The following is a 22,885-nucleotide window of genomic DNA, read 5'->3' as shown; positions in this document are numbered from 1 at the left end:
AAAGCGGAAGCAGTAAAAGCTTCAAATCAAATAAATAACTTGATTTCATACAAATGTCACACTCACCATTTCTGAAAATAAAGCTGGAAAATCAACCAAATCCTTTAAAAATGCAAAGGGGATGACCAAATTGATAAATCGTAGGTGAAATATCCCAAACGAGACAAGAGGAAAGTAAATTTGAAGCGGGGGAGTGCAGAGAGAGAGTTTGTCAGCAGCAAAGAGAACCTACCGGTATGACGATAGATAATGAAATGAAGAGAGCCGGCCAGTGTCTCCTAAAACTTCATTAAGCCTGTGTGCGTATTTACGATCCCGGTTTTGGGGAGATGTTAGTCTGGGCTTACAGACCCAGCTTAATTACTTTCACTGCTCAACATAGCTGTGATATGGTTAACTAAACTCAAACCATTGTATATTAACAAAACCACAGGCATGTCAAATACGACAGGAAATATACAGAGTACAGTCATTTTTCATTCTGGTTCCAAGTCTACAACATTTCTCTCTCTAAAAAAATACAATTCAAATTTTGTTGAGCTGTCAAACCCAGGCTATTGGGTTATTAACAATGTTGTGCCAAAAGCTTTAAATTGTTGATGATTTACATTAGAAATTCAAAGGTATATGTATCAATTGTTGTAATGAAATGAAATCTGGGTAAAAACTGCATAGCATAAAACCAAAGCTTAAAAGCCAAAATCTAATTAAATATTAAAGATCTCTTTATATTTCATTCATGCGGAAAATATCAACCAGATCAGTGTAGCAGGGAAATGGTTTTATTTCTAATGCTACGTTTAAAAACAATGCAAAGGTAATGATCCTTTTGCTTTTAATCAGACTGATTACTTTGTGTAAATAACAGACATTTCCATTCATCCATACTTCCATTAGTAGATCAAATATCACAAAATACCTCCATCATTTATTGCAAACAATGGCTATCTGGAAGAAAGAATGGATGCGGTCATTCAAGCAAACTTAGCCATTTGCAGAAAGAAATTGAGGTTTTCATTTTATTAAAAGCATACAGTGTAGAGCACACTTTCACTCGAAGATATACATGTACAGTACATGTTTTTTTTTTTAAGGATATGTATTTTCTATTCCTGCAATACAATAATATTCTATCAACATTTCTAACAAAAAAAAAACTAAATTAAGAGAATGGGGTTTCAAATTTTATTCTAATAAAACAATTTACAAAGTGACAGAAAAGCAAGGTGCCAAGGTCTATCTGTAAATTATTAATAAACAAAGTTTTTCATTGTTGTAATTCAGCAAAATCAATTACTGCTATTTAGGGAAAGAGCGGAGTGCTCATTTACTTTTTCTATATTTACTCAGATTGTTTAATGGGAGCATGTAAACATTACTAATGGATCCATAAATGATTTTAAAGTCAATCTTTTGTCAGATCAAATGAAATTTATGAAGCATGCAATAAGAGCAACAAAGACTAGTATAAAGCTGTGTTAAAACATTTTCTCTTCGATTAATTTCAGAGGGAATCCCCCCTGAGATCCGAGGAAAAAAATGGGGGGGGGGGGCTACAACCTAAGGCTTTTCTTTTATCCAAATTTCATTTATAGTTTTGTGAAAAATTAAGATACATGTAATTTGAAAATGACTGTTAAAAATATGAGAGTCTGTTAATATTGTATCAAAATTATATTGAAAATGGATAATAATTCTTTAAATCATAATTGAATAGAATAAGTCGTATTTGGTGGAAGTCTGTAGAAGAAGACTACAGTATCTTAGCATGGTAGGTTCTATTCTGAAGCAGGTAATTGCATAAATTAACAGTGAGTGAGTGATGGACCTACCAAAGTCTAAGGATGATGGCAGGGTGAAGGATTGGGCTAGATTAAGGATGGATAAAGAGATGGATGGAATGACAGAAGGATGGAAAATAGTACACTGTATAGTGACTTTTGGGCTCTGTAACACAAAGGTTTGCGATGAATTGCAAGTATGAAAGAACCACACTTATTGGTTCCTAGTCAGTATCTTAAACAGAGTGCGAGTGCAACGATGATCTTGATTTAATAGTCATTGGCATTTAGCGATTGATTGCAAACCTTTGTGTTGCGGAGCCCAGATCGAAAGTGGAAGGGTGGAAGTTTGAAGATAGATGAAAAATAAACAAGAGATCGATGGACAATTAGAAAAAGTATAATTTTAGAGAGGAGATGGAAGGAAGGTTGAACATAGATGAAAATTAAGCAGAAGAGATGGATGGAGTGAAACATCGATTAACAGGATAACAATGTACATGTATGACTTCATATAGAAAGTAGAGAGATAGAAGGTTGAAAATAGATGAGATAGAAACAGAAGAGATGGATGGAGTGCAAGATTGATAGACTGAATAGGAATAACACAAACTTTAAAAAGAAAGTGGAATGGTGGAATGATGAAGAAAGAAGAAAATGGAATAGATCAATAGAGTGAAAGAATGAGAGACAGAAGGATAGAAAATGGTATGTACATGTATGACTGCAAAGAGAAAAGTGGGAGGTTGGATGATTAAGACAGATTAAAATTACAAGGAAAGACATGGATGGAACCAAAGATTGATAGACAGATAGACAAAGATTGATGATATATGAGCACAATTCTATTTCATGATTACTTCATATTGAATCAGTAAAATGTATAGTGCAGTTACACCAAAAAAAGAAATTTAATAAGCAAAACATACAATTTAGATTAAATTCTAAGAGAAGAAATTATATCAGAGACGGAAAATGTAGGTCGAATTTTTTAGATGAAAATATAGCCTACCTGTTAGGTTAGACAGGGAGAAATATACGACAGAGGAGTGCAGATGGTAATGAACATTAATTACTTGAATGCATCCAGCACGTGTATCATTCTCCCGACTCAACGTTACGACAGCCGGCTATTATCCGAAAAAATATACTAACCTTGTTAAACCCATGAGAGAGATGAGATAAAAGGCATAAAAAATGAGCAGCTACGTCAAAGATTGCCAGTTCAGGCATAGTGCACTGCCCTAAATTATTTTAGAGTGCCCTATTTCTCAAACAGAGGTACAATAGCTACCTTCAAGCATGGAGTCAATTGCTAAGAATGATGGATGGATGGATAAAATGAATAGGGAAGAAGAAAAGGCTGAGCTGTTAAGTTGGTCATTTATCGGTGTCATCATCACATTACGAGTGTGGTTGGAAATTGGAAGAGTTTGGTGTCAGACACACATCCCTCAAAGAAACAAACACAAGGATAGTTTTTCAAATGGTATATATCTCATCTGTATATCTAATCAAATTTATTCATAATTTTATATTTATTATTCTACATTGTGTATGGTAGTCATTCCTTGCTCGTTTTATAACTTATATTGATTATCTATTTTCATAGGATTTCCTTGTCGTTGATTATTCTATTGATTCATTAACTTATTCATCATTTTATACCTACACTGTCTCTATCAATATTGTTTATGAAGTATTCATTCCTTCTTCATTTACATTTTTTATAATCTATTTTGATCATTTATTTCATGAGAATGCTTAGTAATTGATTAGAGAATATAAGGGGTGTAGACTGAAGCTAGATGGGGGGTGCTTTCCCTCCCTCAACCCCCCCCCCCCCCCCCCCCCGTTTCAAAACAGGGAAACAATCATATTACTAGGAGTGGGCTATAAATGGGTGATTTTTGTTTTTACTGTGGGAACAGTTTTTTTGTGTTCCTTTTACCTTATCTCAACATGAAATGACAATATTTTTTGTCTCGGGTCCGAGAAAAAAGTGTGCCGGGCCAAAATCCAAAATGGCCGCCAAAACCCCCCAAAATCACAGTTTTGGCCACAACTTTTTTATTTGGTGGTCAATTTCTCTGGTTTTGGTGTCTATTCATATGTTTTGGGGGGCAGGCAATTTGTTTTTCCTATAATTAGTACTTTTAAACCATTATTTGTAGGGTTAAAAGGTAATTATACCTAAATTTTCCCATTTTTGTAGCCTTTTTTCAGCCAAAAACTGGGTTTTATCATCCTGGGGTTCTGGGATATTAGATGGTACGAGGTCAACAATAGCAAGCAGCTTCATATAGCTATATTGGTTTTATTCCTCCACTTTGGGTTTTACGGATATTTGTGAAATATATCTTATTAAATAAAAGAAAATGTCATTTATCCATAGGGGCTATACGGTGTACAGTGCACTGTACATACTACACTGCATATATCCATGCATTGACCACCATCACCATGGCATATGACAAGGCCTGTATATAAACTATAGTGTCATAGAAATGAGCTTCAAAGGTTTAGAATTAGATTGTGAATTTGATTCCTTTTCAGCTGATGTACATGGTGAAACCAGCAATGTAAATTACACTTACATGTAAATATCACATACATGTATATATACGTACATCACATTTTTAGCCATATCTTCTTCATTTGGAGGCTTTTATTTTAACCTAGTTCTGGTGTCTAACTGGCCTATGTTTATGGGGTCAGGTAACTACTAGTATCATGGTAACGCTGATCAACAGCCAATCAGAATAAAGGATTGCATGCAAGTTACCATTAAGTTAAGTTAACATAATGATAATGGTAAATTTTTATGCAACGGGGCCCAGAATAGCTATAGTGTAAATTACCTCTCTCTGCCCCCTGAATTAGCATATTTGACAAAACATGCCCTCAATTTCTGAGACATTACATACCTTCAATTTCTGAGGCATCTAATTCTAAACCTGAGAGCTCATTTCTATGACACTATAGTTTATACAAGCCTTGTTATCTGTCATGGTGGCCAATGCATTTATGCAGTGCAGTATGTATGTACAGTACATTGTACATATGTATACTGTATTGTCCCAATGGATAAATGACATCTTTTTTATTTAATAAGATATATTTCACAAATATCGGTAAAACCCAAAGTGGAGGAATAAAAGCAATATAGCTATATGAAGCTGCTTGCTATTGTTGACCTCGTACCATCTAATATCCCAGAACCCCAGGATGATAAAACCTACTTTTTGGCTGAAAAATGGCTACAAAAATGGGAAAATTTAGGTATAATTACCTTTTAACTCTACAAATAATGGTTTAAAAGTACTAATTATACGAAAAACAAATTGCCTGCCCCCCAAAACATATGAATAGACACCAAAACCAGAGAAATTGACCACCAAATAAAAAAGTTGTGGCCAAAACTGTGATTTTGGGGGGTTTTGGCGGCCATTTTGGATTTTGGCCCGGCACACTTTTTTCTCGGACCCGAGACAAAAAATATTGTCATTTCATGTTGAGATACATTACAAGGAATAAAAAAAAACTGTTGTCATATTGAAATTACAAAAAAAGTATTTTTGACCCATGTATAGCCCACTCCTAATATTACTATCATTCTCATAATTATCATCCTCATCATTATTACAATTTAATACTTTTTAAAGAATAAAAGGCACTCTTATTTTCGCAATAAAGTTGTTCATGTGGTACAGTAACAAAGAAAACATTTAATTTCAATAGACATTCAGGCCTATTTATATTCTAATGAGTCCCTTTAAGCACTTACCTTCATTGAAGTAAGCTCTAACACGTCTTGACATTACCCGTCGACACGTAAAGAGAGAGAAAGACTTGTTTGCAATGGCATTATACTCTTTGAGTCTCTTCAAATTTGACAAATACAAGTTACATCCGTCTGACAGCCCTCGCTTGGCTAAATACCATTAAGTTTAAGTGCCATTCCTTGAATGCGATAAAGCGCACACTAATAAGTGTAATCCGTTCATGTCATATTTCATTTTGACCACTCTTTACTTGCCATTTTGGAAGCAAAATGTATTATGATTTGTGTAATAAAAATGAACTGAAATGCTTTTGTTGAAATTTTGAATTTCTGCAAAATGTAAAGCAGTACTGCCATGCACTGGGGCAAGCTGCATGGAAACATATTTGACAACTTCCAAGCAATGTACCAATACAGATTATTATATTTAGATATAACATCCCAAGAACATACATCTAGTCACATTATGTAAAAAAAAATTAATGATTTTTTTTTGGAAACAAAAGTTCCAGAAGTAATCTGATTCAGTCAATGATTATATGCTTGTCACATGCTTGTTTATTAGTACAGTAGATATTGTAAATATCAAAAAATTTAAAGGAAGTGAATTAATATCTGATCTGGAGGCATATAATTAATTACACTACCAGTCACAATTCTTTGACTCACTAATACCTGTTTCAGCCAGAGAACAATAGAATCAGTGGACCAAATCTATTGTTTTCTGGTTGAAACAGGTAAAAGTGATTCAAAAAATGGTGACTGGTACTGTATATAATTGTGTTGTAAAATTTGAATTCTTAATTTATCATATCATTGCATCTCTAAGAAATTCTTAACTCTGGGGAAAAAATACAGATTCTCTTTGACAGATTTGAAAAGGAAATCTGGATGAAATAATGTCGCCCAAAAGTTTGTTTTCTGTATTCATAATTGGCCCCTTTAATAAAAAGTTAAGGTGACAATAGACAATAAAATTACTAGACACAACTTTATAAATATTGTGTAGATTAAAAGCAAAACCTCTCAGATATTCATACTTAAATGAGATAAAGACTACAAAAAATATCATACATCTCCCCAATTTGGAAGAAGTCCAATACTTTCCAATAAAACTGTCAATAGAAAATGTCATAGCCCATTTTACAGAAGAGGAAAATTGATGGGATCGATGCACACATCTTTGGGAGAGTATCCAATACATATTAAATTGACTTCTGTCATAATTAGATTTCATTCACGTACTGCTTATTGTTTATTATCCTCCCTAAGCCATGTCTGTCTTTCGCCCTCTATCTGCCAAGCTTTTCCGCATCGCTCTGTTTGTAATTTCAAGTTTCCAAGCTCTCTTATAATATTACTTCCATATAGTCAACCAAAAAAGAGCGGGGGAGGGTAAATGCTGATTAACCAGGTCAATTGATCTTCTTAGCGTATTGAAGTTTTCATATTTTAAAGTGTTAAGACCATTATCACGTCAACTAGTCTACACATTTCTGTAATTCATAAAATCTCTTTCAAAGCTTTCTACTGTTATTGTCCCTCCTCCTCATCCCCCTTCTGCTTCTTTTATTAGTATTTTTTCTTCTATAATTACCATTTTTCTTCTTTCACCTTGCTATTATTGCTTCAATGTTTTTTTTTGTGTTAGATATATATAAATGTGTTAAGATGACATTTAAATCTCTGTCTTTTTATTGATGTTTGTAAACTATCAACTGGTGATGGGAGAACCTTTAATAGGATCTAGTGTCCTTTTGGCTATCCTTGCCATCGGTTGATGCGTCTTTTGATTTTCTTGTATATTTGTAATTGCTTGAATTCCTTTTGCCAGAAATAAAATAAATGATAGAATGAATGAATAAATGAATAAATAAATAAATTTCTACTATCCTGATTGTCTCAACTTTTCTTTCTTTATCTAATTCTCTTCCTTCTTCATTTTTACTCCCCTCATCCTCCTCCATCTTTTCATCCTCTTTCTTCTTCTCTTCCATGATCTCTCTATCCATCTCTCCGCTTACCCCCCCCCCCTTCCTCCTCCTCCCCTCACTTGCTAGAAGCTTGACGTCGAGGTGATATCAATGTCAATATGTCATCCGAGTTGAATATTAATTTAGAAGGTTAGATGCTGTTGGCTAGACACATGTCAGGATAGTGAGAGATTGATCTGAACCCTGTATCATAAACCATAGCGATTGATCATAAGGCTGATTTTTACGATTGATTGTGCATAAAAGTCAATGCAATCAATCGTAGAAATCAACACTGTGATCAATTGCTAAGCTTTATCTTACAAGGCCCCGGACATGATAGAACAGGAGGTAGCTGGAGAGTAATGGAAAGAGAGAGAAGAAGAGAGTGAGAGGGGAGGTGATTGCATTTTGTGTCCCAGAAAAGGAAGAATGGAAGATCTTTGCATGCCTTCACACTGTTTTGTTTTTGCTTACATCATTGGTTATTACAATTTTAGAGAGTGATACCAATCTGGGCTCCGTAACACATAGATTAGTGATTAATAGCTCTATTAAAATGGACTGACCAATCAAGGTCAATGCTACACATGCATTTGGTTCAAAATACTGACCAGGAACCAATCTGAAGTATTCTTTCATATTTGCTATTCATCGCTATTAAAGCTTTGTATTACAGGGCCCAGATCATTGAATTTGATGAATTGAGTTTGATTCCATGTCTATTTTATTGAAATAATACCATTTTCAAATCGTGGGAACTCAACGGACAAATGAGAAACAAATGGTATCAGAATTGACAATATTGAAAAATGTTGATGTAATAACACTTTCCAACTGATAACTAAAAAATCTGTGAATTCATTAATCATCATCATAATTATCGGTAGGAGAGGGAGGAAAAGAGCAAAAGAGAGAATGGAAGGGACAAGAAAAAAAAGAGGGAGGAATAGAGAGACACATACATAAAAGGATGAGTAGAAATTGGAGCATGAAACCAAGTGTTTATTATATTGATTATGTCGTCACATTGACTGATGAACTGGCATTTGAAGGCGTTAAATTAACAGCATGTCACACCAATGCTTGAAAATAATTTGAAAGGCATATCTAATAAAAATCAATTCCACATTATTAGAAAGTCGCCACCATGGCATCCAATCCAATAAGTGAAATAATAGGACATTGATGACTCTGTGTTGTACATGGAGAGTGAAATTTCCATAATGGTGCGATGAAGTTCTAGTTTTTCTTGAGTTCAGATATTTATGCAAGAGTATGTTTCATAAAGCCGATTGCAAAGTTATAAATGACTTTATGAATGATTATAATGAGTGCCAAAATGTGGGACCTAAGGCTTGCATGACATATGAATGAATTTTAAGTGACTTTATTTGAATAAAGGTAAAGATATAATTTCACCTGAAAATATAGCAGTTACTCCCCATTTTCTCTTTCCCCTGATCCAAACCTTCCACCTTTTCTCCCTCTCCATTTTATAGGCCTTCCCCCTCTATACCCTTTACCCCTCCCCTTGCTATCATTCCGCTACCCAACCCTGCCCCTTTTGTCTGACCCGCATTACTCCCTTTCTACACCCCCCCCCCCCCCCCCCCCGTCTTTCCCTTTGCCCCTCTCCTTTCTTCCCCTACCCAACCCCCTCTCTATTTTTCAATGTTTTTGCACTTTTCCCACCCCTACTCATTGTCCTACAACCCCCCCCCCTTTCCCTTGCTTATAAAACAGTATTACCCATACTTGGTTATCAAAGTGTTGTCACATGGATCACAAATGATTCCATTTCATTCAGTCCAAGCATAGGAATGTATTATGTATGGTGTGGTCATGGCTATATCCATACTGTGGCTAACCACAGACATGATAATGACAAGAGTACCTGCTAATACACTCCTATAGGAGTGTTCCCAATGAGTTCTTAATCTGCTATACATGCAGTTGAGGAGTAATATCTTCATATTAGTTTTATTACGAAAAGGCAATAAATTTCAGTATAGGAATATGGAAACTCAAACTCATTATTTGTACGTATATGAAGAGGGCAGACCTTTTCATAAACTGCCATCCGAAGTGTTTTACGAGGTCCACATATATCTTTGGCCTCGTTATTCATTCATCAAATTAAAACATGTCAGTTTTCCTTGTCAATTGTCATCTATGATTAATTTTAATACCAATTTGCGGAGTCTCAAGAGTATGAATATAAATGATTGTGACATACCAATCTATAGAAAAGATACTGAAGGCAGAGCTATTCAGCATACATATATGGCAGCTATTACAATGTATGTTAAATTACTTTTTTGAAAACAAGATATCCTGGAATGGGCTCCGGATAAATGATTAATTAAGTTTTTAATCATAAAACAAATTATAAACAAAATTCATTTTGTAGAATATAAAGTCACTATTCTTCTGGAATGTTCTTATTCTGTCTGGATACCTGCTGTTCTAATATTTCGAAATAGAAATATTAATTTCTATCAGCACAAGAAATATTAACCGAAAGAGTCATATGAATACAATGTTATTAAAAGTTTCATTATTTTGGGATTAAAAGCACTCTCTTCCTCTCTCTTTCTGTCTGTGTCTATCTGTCTAAAAATAATAATACTAAATGCTTAATGATGAATAGCTTTATAATTTCCCCATTCCAAAAGCCAATTTCTCTAGGCCTGTCAAAATGTTTGTGTCCCGACATAATACTGTGCAAGACACACAAATTTATCTCTTTAACAAAGTAAATGTGTAACATGTCAAGATTGGAGACTAGACTCCAAACTCATAGTACAAGAGTGAATCTCCATGTAGTCTCATTCTTCAGACTCTGGATTATGCACCATGCAAAACAACACAGGGTATGTGGCCGCAGACTAGGAGGGTACCCATTGTTAAGAGCAATGAATGAACATGTGTTAGAAAACAGCCCTTTCTCTCACATTTCCTGGCCATTGCAAGCTGTTTCGCATTTCCGTCCAGCATTTTCATTCCTTGGTCCGCTGACCATGAAAGAACACCGACCTGAGCATCACGCAGATTATTCACATTATGAACATCTCAAAATTACTTCTTAGAATCACTTTTGTAATATAGACATACACAAAAGCAAGGCAATCAAGTACAACACCATGCATAACATCATATTGTGAAAGGAACAATCATATCCCTGTTACTTGTACAATTCATTGATAAAATGACCTTATCATATAAAAACAAAACACACAAATACATTCAAATCATCAATACACATTTCAGGCACATGTGCAGACTAAACTTTGAATAACATGAATTTACTGTTTTCACTTCATTTTAAGGAATTTCGAAAATGTAACAATAATGAATATTGAGAAATAACATGCAAACAGTAACTCTTAGAACAATAGAGTAAGGGTGTTTATAGTGGAAAAAGGTGTAAATGTTAATTAGAGAGCATTCATGAAATGAAATGAATGAAGACTGTTTATAATTGAACGAAGATGAGTAATATATAACAAAACACACAAAAATGTCTTCCTCAATTCTATGAATGTGATTTTGAATGAGAAAAGGAAGACTAAAACTGTCTTCAAAGAGGAATGACCAGGAGAAAATGTGAAAAACATGCTTTGATTCTGGGCAAAATGAAGGCCCAACTAACAAAATGCCCCCACCTGAGAAAGTAGTATATCTGTTTTTTTCTTGACGGCTATGCCGAGTCCTTCCCTTCTTCCACTCCTCCCCCTTCCTCATCCCCTCCGCCACCTCCTTCCGCTCCTGTTGTACCATCTTCCACTTTGCTTTGGCTACCTTCTTCTTCTGCCATTGCACCTTCTTCTTCTGCCATTGCACCATCTTCTTCTTTGCTCTCGGCTTCATCCTGTGCCACATCACCATCATTTGAGGATTCCTTTGCAGGATCTTCTGTGATCTGACCTGATGTCTCTTCTACAGTGGGGTCAGCTACCTCAGATGCTTCTGGCGTCTCCTGGACTTGTCCTGCAGCATCAGTTGGATTTTGACCTTCTATGCTCTCATCTTGACTTTGTCCAATTGGCAGGGCAGTTTCCTGATTCCCTTCTGCATTTGAGCCAAGGTTGGCTTGTGAGGTTGTGACCGGCTCCTTAAGGTCTGACGTTTCCAGATCCTGTTCATGCTCAACTGAGGGATCTTCATTTGCTAGCACATTTGGATCTGGTGTATTTACATGTACTTCAAACCCTAATCCACTGTCCCTACCCTCATTTTCATCACCAATGTCCTTTGCAACTTCGCCTCTGGGTTCTTCTTGAGGTTGGGCACCAGCCACTGCCTCTTCGTCATTTGCTCCCTGGTCAATCTCACTTGGTTCTTGGACCTTCTCAGCTACATCCTGGCTTTGCTCTGGATCTTTGCCTTCAGGTTGTCCTAGTACTTCTTCAGCTCCTACTGTTCCTTCTTTTGTATCTTCAACAAGAGCCTCTTGTGAATCACCTTTCTCCTTGTTAGCAATGCTATTTTCCAAAGGTTCAGCATTTTCAGTATCCACTAAACTTTCAATCTGTAAATTATGTTCTTCATCCTCTTTTGGGATCTCCTTGGACTCCTCGAGGCTTGCTTCTGCAGGAACTTCTTGCACCTGATCTTCAACAGGCCCATTTTCCTCTTCTTTCTTGTCATCTGAAAGAACCTGAAGGACCTGACTTTTATTGGATCCTTTACCAACCCCTTCATTTTCTTCAGTAGTATCACCCTGAGATGTGACCGTGGAAAGTAGAGGGGTTGGAGCTTTATCTTGTACAATGGTAGTACTTGTCTTTGGCTAGTAGAAGGGCAAAAAGTACAGTTAGAGAAAAGGGGAAAAGGAATAAAAGTAAAGAGGCAGAACATAGATCGAGAGAATGTGCAGGCATACATACATTGATAGAAATAAAAGAATTTCAAGACAGAGGGTGATGAAAAATGAAAATGTGGAAAGTTTGTTGCCTCACTTAACCCTATCTAGGCAGGGGGGGGCCTCGGAGCCCCCCCACCCCAACGATTCGCGCAATATTTTTGCCACTCGCAAATTTTTTACCGCGCCGCTCGCAGACTTTTTATTTTCAAGGCATGCTCATCTTTTGAGACCAAATTTGAGACACCCCGGTACACGGTTCTGAAATTATTATGCAACATTTTGTAAGTGCATGTCAGAGCAAAAATTTCTCAAAAACATGATTTCGTGTACAAAGTCAATGCAAATTGTGTTTTCAACCAAAAATCAGAAATGTATGATTACTTTTAGATTTGCTGGTCTAAATGGATTTATTTTATGCTGTTTATGATCTCAAAAGGGTTCCTGAAAATGTTCATCGAAAAATCGATGAAAAACGAAAGGCCCAAAAAACAAAGAAATAATAAGAAATTGCAAAAACAATAAAATACATAAGAAATTAATCTGATATTGCAATTTTTTCACGTTCATTTCCTAGGAACACCACAACGAGTTTTTAGACCAAAAATTAGAACATTTGGAGCTTTGTTTAGAGAATTAGAGGAAAAAGTATGATTTCGCATACTAATTATGCATAAATTAGCATAATTAATAGCGAATTCAATGAAATAAATTAATGCAGAATTTTTTACATTATGTAACAGGCAACCTACGTGCCAATTTTCGGCGCAATAGCAGACCTGCCAACCTCTGGGAATGAAAAACTGTATTCTGTGATTAAAAAAACTGTATTTTTCCCAAAAAAGTGTATTTCATAATAAATGCTTGGCGCACTCGCTCATCGCGGCGCTCAAGCTGCATGCAAGCTAAAATGCGCACTGCTCTTGCAGATGAAAAAAAACACATTAAAACATGTGTATATCTTCACCCTGGTTTGAACAAAATGATTGAAAAAAAAAACCAAGTTACCTGATATTACATTGATCTAATAACCATATTTGTGCACGTTTTATGAAATAGAGACATAAAGAGATTATTTTTCTCAATAAATTACGATTTAGTTTAAATTTTTTTTTTTTTTTTTTTTTTTTACGTATTTTTCAAAGAAAAAACGTACTGCCGTATTTTGGTTGCAAAATCATACTAAATACGGCTAAAACGTACTGGTTGGCAGGTCTGCAATAGCGTCATCGATGGCCGAGATCTCAAGGGGGGGCTGGGAGCCCCCCCCCCCCCCCCCCCCCGCGATATGAACTCCCACAATACCCCAGCCTACATGTAGATAGGGTTAAGTATCAATTGTGAGTTTGATGGAATGGGGCAAGATAAAATATCTTTACTGGTTATTAATGCAAATTTGTTGTACCATACCATTTGACTACTGAGTTTATGTACAGTTTCACACCTTACATACTGTATGTACAAGATGAACCAATCAAAATCTGTTATTGATTTACATTAAGATGTGTTCAATGTCAAAAATGTTATCACAATGTTGACCATCGTTAAATGCAAGATGCACTGATAGTGTATGAATGACATGATCATAATTACAAAGCTGGTAATAACAATGTCAAGCAATCATAACATTAATATGTGAGAATTTTGGTAGCACCATGTGAATTAACCCAGGGAGCTGAGAATTGTAACAAAATGGCCGATCGAGACTGGGGTAGAAGGAGAGAACTTTTCGTTTTTTTTTTAGGTTCCAGTTTGTGCCCAGCTGTCAGGAAACTGCCACTCGTTAGACCTTCATCCATATAATCGTGGTAAGTGCATAATTTCTGTTTTCACAATTCATTTGGAGAAATATTTAGACCATAAATCACCCTAGTCCCGTGAGTATGGTAAAATACACGGTAAGCCCCTGGGCTCCCTGGGTTACATGTGAATGTGAAATTAGTTTAAATTAGATCCATATGTTTTCATACCCCTAAATGTGTATCCCAAAGTTCATTTAATAATCTTGTATATTATTTCAAAAGAAATTGACAGGAGAAGGTTGTAATTGTTTATTTGTTTCACAATATAATACGAAGAGAAGCCTCATCTGTCTTGGTTATTAGTATCACGTCAATTACTGTATGCCAGGTGTTATCTTTAGTGTCCATGTCCACAATTTACAATACATTTATATAATGGTAGAGTATTCACACAAATGTGGCCAATTTAAAATTTGTATTATGCTGTTATATAATCACTTTACACCAGCAACAATAGCAGGCCTCAAAGACACCATAGAAAGTATCATAGTCTTTATCATCCTTCAAGTTCCACCTTAGGAGTTGTCACACCTGAAAGTTTTTAGCCAGAATATGGGGACATACAGACCTTACGTATGGCAAGCTGTTTTCTTATTTAATCCTACATGTGTATCTGTGGAAGCGTTGTGGTGTAGCGGTTCTGACTCTTGGCTTGTAATCAGAGGGTTATGTGCTCAAATCCCACAATGGCCTAGCATCCTTTGGCAAGGCACCAATCCACGCTTTGCCACTCTAACCCAGGTGTCAATTGGGTAGCGGTAGGAAACAACCGTCATTGTGGTTGGTTTAGCAAGTGAGTGCCTAACAGGCTGCTAAAAAAAGCTATGAAACCAGTGACCGGGTAATAATAATTGTGTAGCACTTTGAGCAGTGGTAGATTGATATCGTGCTATATAAAAGCCAATCATATCTTAATATCACGCATTCCATTCTTGATATCAAGAATCACCTTTTTGTCAACATTAAAAAAATCAAGAAATCAATTTCTTTATATCAAGAGATCCTTTGTATTGTTAACGAAAGGAAATCTTCAATCCCCCAAAATAGGATCAAATGAGAGTACAGCTTGCCAAAGGCTGGCTACATGTACATTATAATGGGCAATTGTGGCAGTGGCGGCCCCTTTAGGGGCCAATTGTTCACTTCAAAATAATCTGCCTCAAAAATATGTTTTGAAGCCTGCAATGTTAATAAAGTATGAAAAAGAGTGAATAGTATAACAGAGTAAGCATGGTGAATGATGTTAAAGAGAGTTGCAGATGTACTTTAGTGTGTGCAATGAAGAGAATTGAGTCACATCACACCAATCCTACCTTGCTTTAATATGAGTTTGTTTTTATGCTGTATCCTGTAAAAACAAGAGATGTGGATTGCAGTATTTAGATCAGATTACAAGTTTTGTTAGTCCCAAATTAAGGGCTCAAATTCGAAGAGGTGGTACTGAATCAATGCTTCGTAATCATGGTTTGTGCAGACTTCATTCACTAATTTTCAGTGTGAATATCAAAAAAGGGTCTAAACATTATTCATACTTGTTACTAAGGTTATAGCATTAATGAGAAGACTTTTGATGTAAACATAAACAGTAGACCAATCTTTTACAAAGAGTGAGATAATAAATGCGGTAATCTAGATATCAAAAGTGAATGATGTATGCTGTTTATCACATCATCAAATTATTAAACTCTTCCTCAATATACATGTACATGCTAAAATATGTGTATTAAATGAAATCTGCATAAAAGATAATTTTCATACCACTGATTCAAAACATCTTTGCAATTTCATGTAAAAGTGAGTTTTATTGGTAAGTGTAATATTTTGTTAGTTGAACCAAATACAATTGAGAATGGTCAAAAGACTTATTCCTGCATATATTTCAAGATGACATTCAAGATGATTAGCTGACCCTGTTACAGAAACCATTGATCTTTTGAAAGTTTGCCGTCAGCAATAACGTCTATTAAACTTTCAATATCTTGAATTGCCATTCATGTATGGACAAGTTGACACTAACGGTAAGGTTTTATGTAAAAGGGCACTTGCATAGATATTATACAAGCTCAACTTTGTTGTCTCAATAATGCAGTCTTTCCACCAGACATCTTTTCACTGAAGAAAGGCATGTTACATAAATTTTCATCATTTTCAAAATATTCAACGATCCTTACCTCTGCTGGTGCCTCCGCCTGCTCTGCTGGTGCTGCCTCTTCTCCTTCAGCAGGCGCTGCTTCTCCTTCAGCTGGTGCAGCTTCCTCCTCCTTTGGAGCCTCCTGCTCTGCTGGCGGTGTCTCTTCTGCCGGTGCAGCCTCTCCTTGTGTAGCTGCCTCTTCCTGCTGCGCTGCCTCGGCTTCAGGGGCGTCCCCCTCCGCCGTGGGCGCCTCCTCGGCCTGACCAGCTTCAGCCTCTGCTGGTGCTTCTCCATCTGCAGCCGGTGCCTGCTCTCCCTCCTGTGGTGCATCTTCTGTGGCTGCTGGTTCTGCAGCAACTTCTTGTGGTGCATCACCTTCTGTTGGGGGTTCTTCATCCCCTGCCTCGCTCTTCCCCTCCTTCATTTGCTTCCTCACCTTCATACCCTGGAAGTGGAGAAAGTCATTGCAGAGAAAAACAAATAAAGGATCGCTGAACTTAAGTCATATCAACTTCAAGCATTATCAAGAAACTTTGGCCCCAAAATTTTCTCCAAACTAGATGGATTCTCGACAGTGTGCAGATGAAATTTATTCCTTTGCATTGCCAGTCCAAGAATATTTTTTATATCTAGTTAAGGCCGAAAAATTCTCAACTAATGACGTCTGCGACCTTTGCCCTTGTGATCCTAAAAGCTACTCAGCTCATCCTCACTCACATAGCATACAAGAACCAAGTTTGAAATTGATACTTTAAACGGTTCTTCAATAATCCCCAAAATCCCCAAAATGTGATATTTTCAGGTACGGATGTGACCACCAGCCACACCAAACCAAAAATAAGCAGCCAGGGAAGATTCTCTGAAAGAAACAATAAATGTTTCTTTTTGTCTTCAGAAAGTAAAAATGAAAAAAATTAGCTTGTCTGAAAGAATCATTCTTCTTCTCCTGTCAAAATATGAAGTTGTATAACTAAAAACCAAGATACAGGAGTTTACTTTATCAACTTTTACAAGTTATCATTTTAAATGCTCTTTCAATTCCAACAAAATCTTACAATTCATTTTGGGCGACTTATTGGTAGTTTTGGGATGGCAGAAAACGTATTTAGCAACCATCGTGACCTTCTACCTCATGATTTCAAATCTTATCAGATCATTTTCTTTCCAATATGCATTCATGAACCTAGATTGAAGATGGTCCATCAAACGGTTCCTCAATTATTGTGGGAATAAAGAATTTAATTCAATGACCTCTGTTGCCTAATGACCACGAAATCTACTCAGACGATTGTTATCCCATACAACTGATCTGAATACTTCTGTAGTTTAGTTCAGATTTATATTCAGATCAGCATCCCATTAGCAAACATGTGACAAGTTTGAAATTGAATCCTCAACAACTTACATTTCTGGCTGCTATTTATTCAAGCTTTTTCGCTTACAATAGCTGGCCACTGCAAACAATTTTATTTGTGTTTGCTTATATTAATTATGTCTTATCTCTTATTAATATGTAAATGTCACGTTTGTAATTTGACCAATAATTCTGTATATTTTTTCTTCTAATATTATTGTGAACTTGTAACTATCATTTATCAACAAATGCAGAAACACCTGCTGAAAAAATAGACTTCAGTACCTTGAAGCCAGCTTGGATCTTGACTGCTGCATCTTGGACCTGGGGGTCGTTGAGATCGATGTCGACCTCCTCTTCTTCCTCTTTCTTCAATTCCTCGGGTGCAGGAGCTTCTTCTTGTGCTGCTTCTGCAGCCTAAAAGAAAAGGATAAAGAAAAAAGATAATTAAAAAAAATCACTTGTTAAACATGTATGCCAAAAATAGGGTTAATAGATTGAAAACCATAATTGTTCAAAATGCATCCTATCAGAATTTATTATATATTTATTTCCTTTTTTTTTTCATAAAAAGTCATGTGATTAACTTTTGGCTAATAAATCAAAAACCAAGATACTAATGTTTCTTCATATTCTATTTTTGTATTAAACAGAGCCCCAGATAGACTGGGATCATATCTTCTGATAAGACAGCTCTGTCAAAATAATACAAATGAAATATTATGTGGACTTTGAATAAAGCTGTAAAAAAAAGTAAAAATAATGCATACTGCTTCTTCTGCTTGGGCTTCTGCTTGGGTTTCTCCTTCTGCAGCTTGAGCCGGGGTCTCACTTGCTGGCATCTCCTCCCCCTCCTTCGCTCCTTCTTTCTTTCCTTTCCTAACCATCATACCCTTGAAGCCAGCCTGGATCTTGATAGCTGCCTTCTCCACCTCTGGATCCTCCAGGTCAATATCCACCTCCTCCTCCTCCTGAGCTGGAGCCGCTGGAGCATCTCCCGATGGAGCCTCTGTCGTTGAAGCTTCTGCAGGAGCTTGCTCCGCTTGTGACGTTTCTTCCGTTGGTTTTTCTGCTTCTTGTTGGCTCGGTTCTGCCTGTTCCGTCGTCTCTCCCGCCTGTAGGGGAATCAGATGTATAATATTTTACATATCAACCTATAAGATATAGTCCAATCCTTCCTAACAAATTTCTTTTTTATATCTATGTTTTTATCATAAATCATCAAGAATCACAATATTTAGAGGAGGTTGGCCCTCTTTCTTTTCCCATGATAAGTCTTAAGAGACCACGAACTGTATTATGCAAAAATCAGTGGCGTGATGAGCTGAAAATTTGGAAGGTGCCAGATATTGCAGATGGAGGAAAAATACTAAAAATATGCAAGCAAATCAAGTAATATTCAAGCTTTTCAAAACAAAAATGTAATTTTTCATAAATTTAGGATATTCAGGAAATAGTATCATCTTTCACTCTTTTCTTTTCATTTTCTTTCCTTTCTTCCTTTCTTTTTCTTGGTCCTGAAACTTTTTGAGGGGGCTATGCCCCCATTTGTACACCAGTTCTAATATCACCATGGCTAAACCACTTGGGACTACGATAAATTTGGTCTAATTACTGTTTGGTCCAACCATCACTTAATCTTCAGTTCCTGTAATGTTCACTTGTTGTTTTTATACCGTATACATGTACGGCATGTACAGTGTACATGTATCATTCAGCAGTGAATATTTGCGCCATACTTGGTCTGTCACGTAGTCTTATGTCCAGATGGACTACTTGTTTTGATGGGTTTTTTTTACTTAAATTAATGCAAACTTGGTTCATAATCAATCATAAAAGATTAATCCATGACACAGCTAATTATTCCAAAATTTATTTTCCAAAAATAGCAATAAGAGCTGATCGGTAATAAAAAAAGAACAGGCTATACAGTGTTGAGGACATATGCCTCCAGTGTATAGTCTGATTCATATTCAGCCCCGAAACATTTTCATTTGGCTGGAGAAATCTTTAAATAGATGAAGGTGCAAGAAATCATCTTGAGCTGCTCACATCCTGGAATGATTCACCATACAAATGGGGAGTGTTTTATGAGGCATATCGTCAGAGATTTACTTTGTTCTCAGCCAATCAGATGTACGGATTTCAGTAGCTTATAACAGTCATCAGTGAAAAATCACTGACTGACTGTTCCATGAAATCCTCCCCTCTTCTACTTGGTTAATATACAAACAGTATTAAATAATAAATAATAATATTGAAATGCAAAGCACAAGTAAAGACTGCTATTCCTGAAACAAAGAACTATAGAACTATGTTTACCTATAAAATTTATGTGCAATTAGTGTGTGAATCTCATTTTCAATGAATTTCTCCCTACAATATGTGTTTCGTCTTCAAAAACCTGATAATCAAGCCATTCACGAATGATGGAAATGGTTCGTAGATACCCATGTATTACTTTTCCACAGAAGTGCTTTACCCATTTGAGGCATTATTTCATCGGTAAGATTTTGTGAAAACCTTTTTTCTCATTATTAAAAAATAATTGAAGGCAAGTCAGAAAAAGCTGTATTATAGAAATATAAAAATTGTGGTAATTACACATCATCTGAAAACAGTCTCCTAATTAGATAGAGAACTCTTTCTATGCAAAAGAAGGTTGGTTCCCATGTCAAAACTTTAAAATCAAGCTTTTTTTAGTCGTCCTCAAAAACTTTACATGTATGAGGTAATGACACCCCCAGCAGTGATATTTGATTAGCTTTTTATGTTTCCACAAAAATAGCTTACACATGTTTCACTGCTAAATGACTGTGACATTTTATATCAGCAAAAAACACTCCTCAACACCAAGGTGAATTAATATGAGCAAGGCATAATGAGTTTGAATTATCTTGTGACATCTTCAGGTTGCCATGGTTACAAGCAAAATACCTGGAAGTCACATCCAGTCTCACCCAATTTTGTTTTCCATTCTAATGAAAAATATAGTGTGTTGCTCAGTTGTAAGCCTCAACACCTTGAAATTTTCCTTCAAGAAAATTAAATTGTGCTAATTTAGTTTGTGGTAAAGCAATCCCATTCGGGTCTAATTAGAAATTGCATCATTCCAAATGGCTGCAGTGTGTTGCTCCAAGATTAAGAATAACTTCCTAATTTTTTTTCAGTGGGAATATACGTATACTTATTTTGGGGACACTAATGAGATTTTTCATTTGGTTCTATTTTTATTGAAATATACTAGTATTTGTAAATTACATTTATCTTTGCATTATTTGTTTAATTCTGTTTTTATAAAGAATGTTTCACCTACTACTCATTTATCTATTAATCTACCTAGAAATTAATCCATTAATTTCAATATTTGCTTGACTTTTTATAAAATTCTTTTATTTACTTATATTTTACATATTACTGAAGTCTTAAATTTAGGTAATTTTTTTTTTATTTGTATTTTTTATAATCCATTCATTCTTATTTTAATCACAATATCTTTTGTTACATTTTTAAAAAGCATTTACTGAAATAGAGATTAATCTAATAGTCCCCCATACTCTAATTCATTGTTCAAAGTCATTCATTTCTAATTTGCATCTTGTAGGAAAACAAGCATGGAGGAGTGCACACTGAATTATATACTGTGTCCAAAAAAACAAACCACAAGTACTCATATTAAATCTACTTTTAGACCATATTTAATTCAGCATAATTGCCTTTAAGCCTCCCAGACAGCCATTTCCTTTATAGTATTAAAGTACACCGGTTTCTATTTCTATGCCAATTAGAGTTTCAAACCATCTTTTCCCAAAACATTTTTCTTTTCTCTTTCCCCTTTCTTTCCCCAAACCAAAATGAAATGATAGAAAACTTTACAGACCTAATACCCCCTGTGCTATTAGCAGACTATAGCTATAGATGTAGGTCTGTTTCCCCCCCTTTTCCTGCTTTTTATGGTCCCTCTGTGCCCTTGCACCAGCCTAATATAATTCAGGTAGAATTTTGATAATTTTTTTTCTTGAAATCAAAACCACAAATCTAATTTCCTGTTTAATAGGGAGTGAGCACGTTTTCTTTTGAGAGCATGCTTGCCAATAATTCTGGATCATTTTTCAAAGAAATCAAAACTTTTGCTTCTGATTCTTTCATGTTAAAGATTCCATGATGGAGTTAACAGTGAGAGATGCAGTTAAATATTGAATGGTGCTATTTCAAAGTCAATGTATACTTGTGCATATGTATCTTCATCTTAATGTATATTTGTAATAGGCTTGAGACATTGGGTTTATATTGAGAAACATTTTTAACAATTTTTACTAAATGAGCAGTTAGGGTTAACTACATGTAGCAAAAAAAAAAAACTTCCTCAAAAGTTGCTGAAAATTCACATTTTATATCTTTACATCCATGACATGCCTGTACATGTATATTTCCTTTAAAGACCCAGACCAGAGCTAAAAGTGAAATCGACAAATGGGAACTACATAAGCTACAGAGTACAACATTGTAAATTTTATGCATATTCACCGATTAGCAGCCAAGTATTTTGTTCATAAAGATAAACCCAAATTAACAGGTTTCAACAAAAGGCTTTATTGAGATTCTTAACAGCCTGAATTACGTGACATCATAATGTGTCAGGATTGTGACTACATAGGTTTGTACATGTAGAAAAGAATTTTCTGATTCCAGGTATTAATGAAATTGATTATATTTTTCTCAGTTTGCAGAAGAAAAGCAGTCCTTACCACTGATGTTTCTGATTTTTTGGCTGACATGTCTCTTCTCGTCTTGAAACCTTTAAACGAGGATTGGATTTTGATGGCGGCTTTCTCGACCTCTGGGTCGTTGAGGTCAATGTCAACTTCCTCTTCCTGTGGCTGCTCAGGAGCCGCCGCTGCAGGCTCTTGCGTACCGCCCTCTGTTGTTGCAGCTGCCTCACCCTCCCTGGAGAAAAAAAAAATGGAATTTGAAATGAAGCTTGTCCATGAAAACAAAAAGATATAAGACCAAATTATGGTAATGACGTAAAAGTATATTTACAGTCCACAGAACTTCTTCCTCACTCATGTACATGTAGAGTTTGAAGAAAAAAAAGTTCTGATCAATAGATAGGCATATCACAATATAATTGCGTCTAAAATCTCAGAAAGAGCTCGGCCCATATGCCATAACTGAAACTTCCCTGGAAAC

The 22,885-nt window shown here is 35.7% G+C and overlaps 1 protein-coding gene across 1 annotated transcript in view; it reads right to left on the bottom strand.

The window, feature by feature from the left end:
- Positions 1–12,249: 12,249 nt before the first annotated feature.
- The window catches only part of LOC129266334 (fibrous sheath CABYR-binding protein-like), a 29,470-nt gene continuing 18,834 nt past the window's right edge, over positions 12,250–22,885 (bottom strand). The window contains exons 4-9 of the mRNA XM_054904177.2: positions 22,441–22,639; positions 18,463–18,807; positions 17,978–18,109; positions 16,379–16,783; positions 15,521–15,555; positions 12,250–12,333 (exon numbers count right to left, since the gene is read on the bottom strand). Of these exons, the coding sequence (XP_054760152.2) occupies positions 15,544–15,555; positions 16,379–16,783; positions 17,978–18,109; positions 18,463–18,807; positions 22,441–22,639 (1,093 nt within the window). The 3' untranslated portion in view covers positions 12,250–12,333; positions 15,521–15,543. The remainder of the gene's footprint in view (positions 12,334–15,520; positions 15,556–16,378; positions 16,784–17,977; positions 18,110–18,462; positions 18,808–22,440; positions 22,640–22,885) is intronic.

The sequence above is a fragment of the Lytechinus pictus genome, chromosome 8, assembly GCF_037042905.1.
Source record: "Lytechinus pictus isolate F3 Inbred chromosome 8, Lp3.0, whole genome shotgun sequence".
In the NCBI taxonomy this organism is placed as follows: Eukaryota; Metazoa; Echinodermata; class Echinoidea; order Temnopleuroida; family Toxopneustidae; genus Lytechinus; species Lytechinus pictus.
The sequence above is the reverse complement of the archived record's forward strand: the minus strand, read 5'-3'. Positions and strand labels throughout refer to the sequence as shown.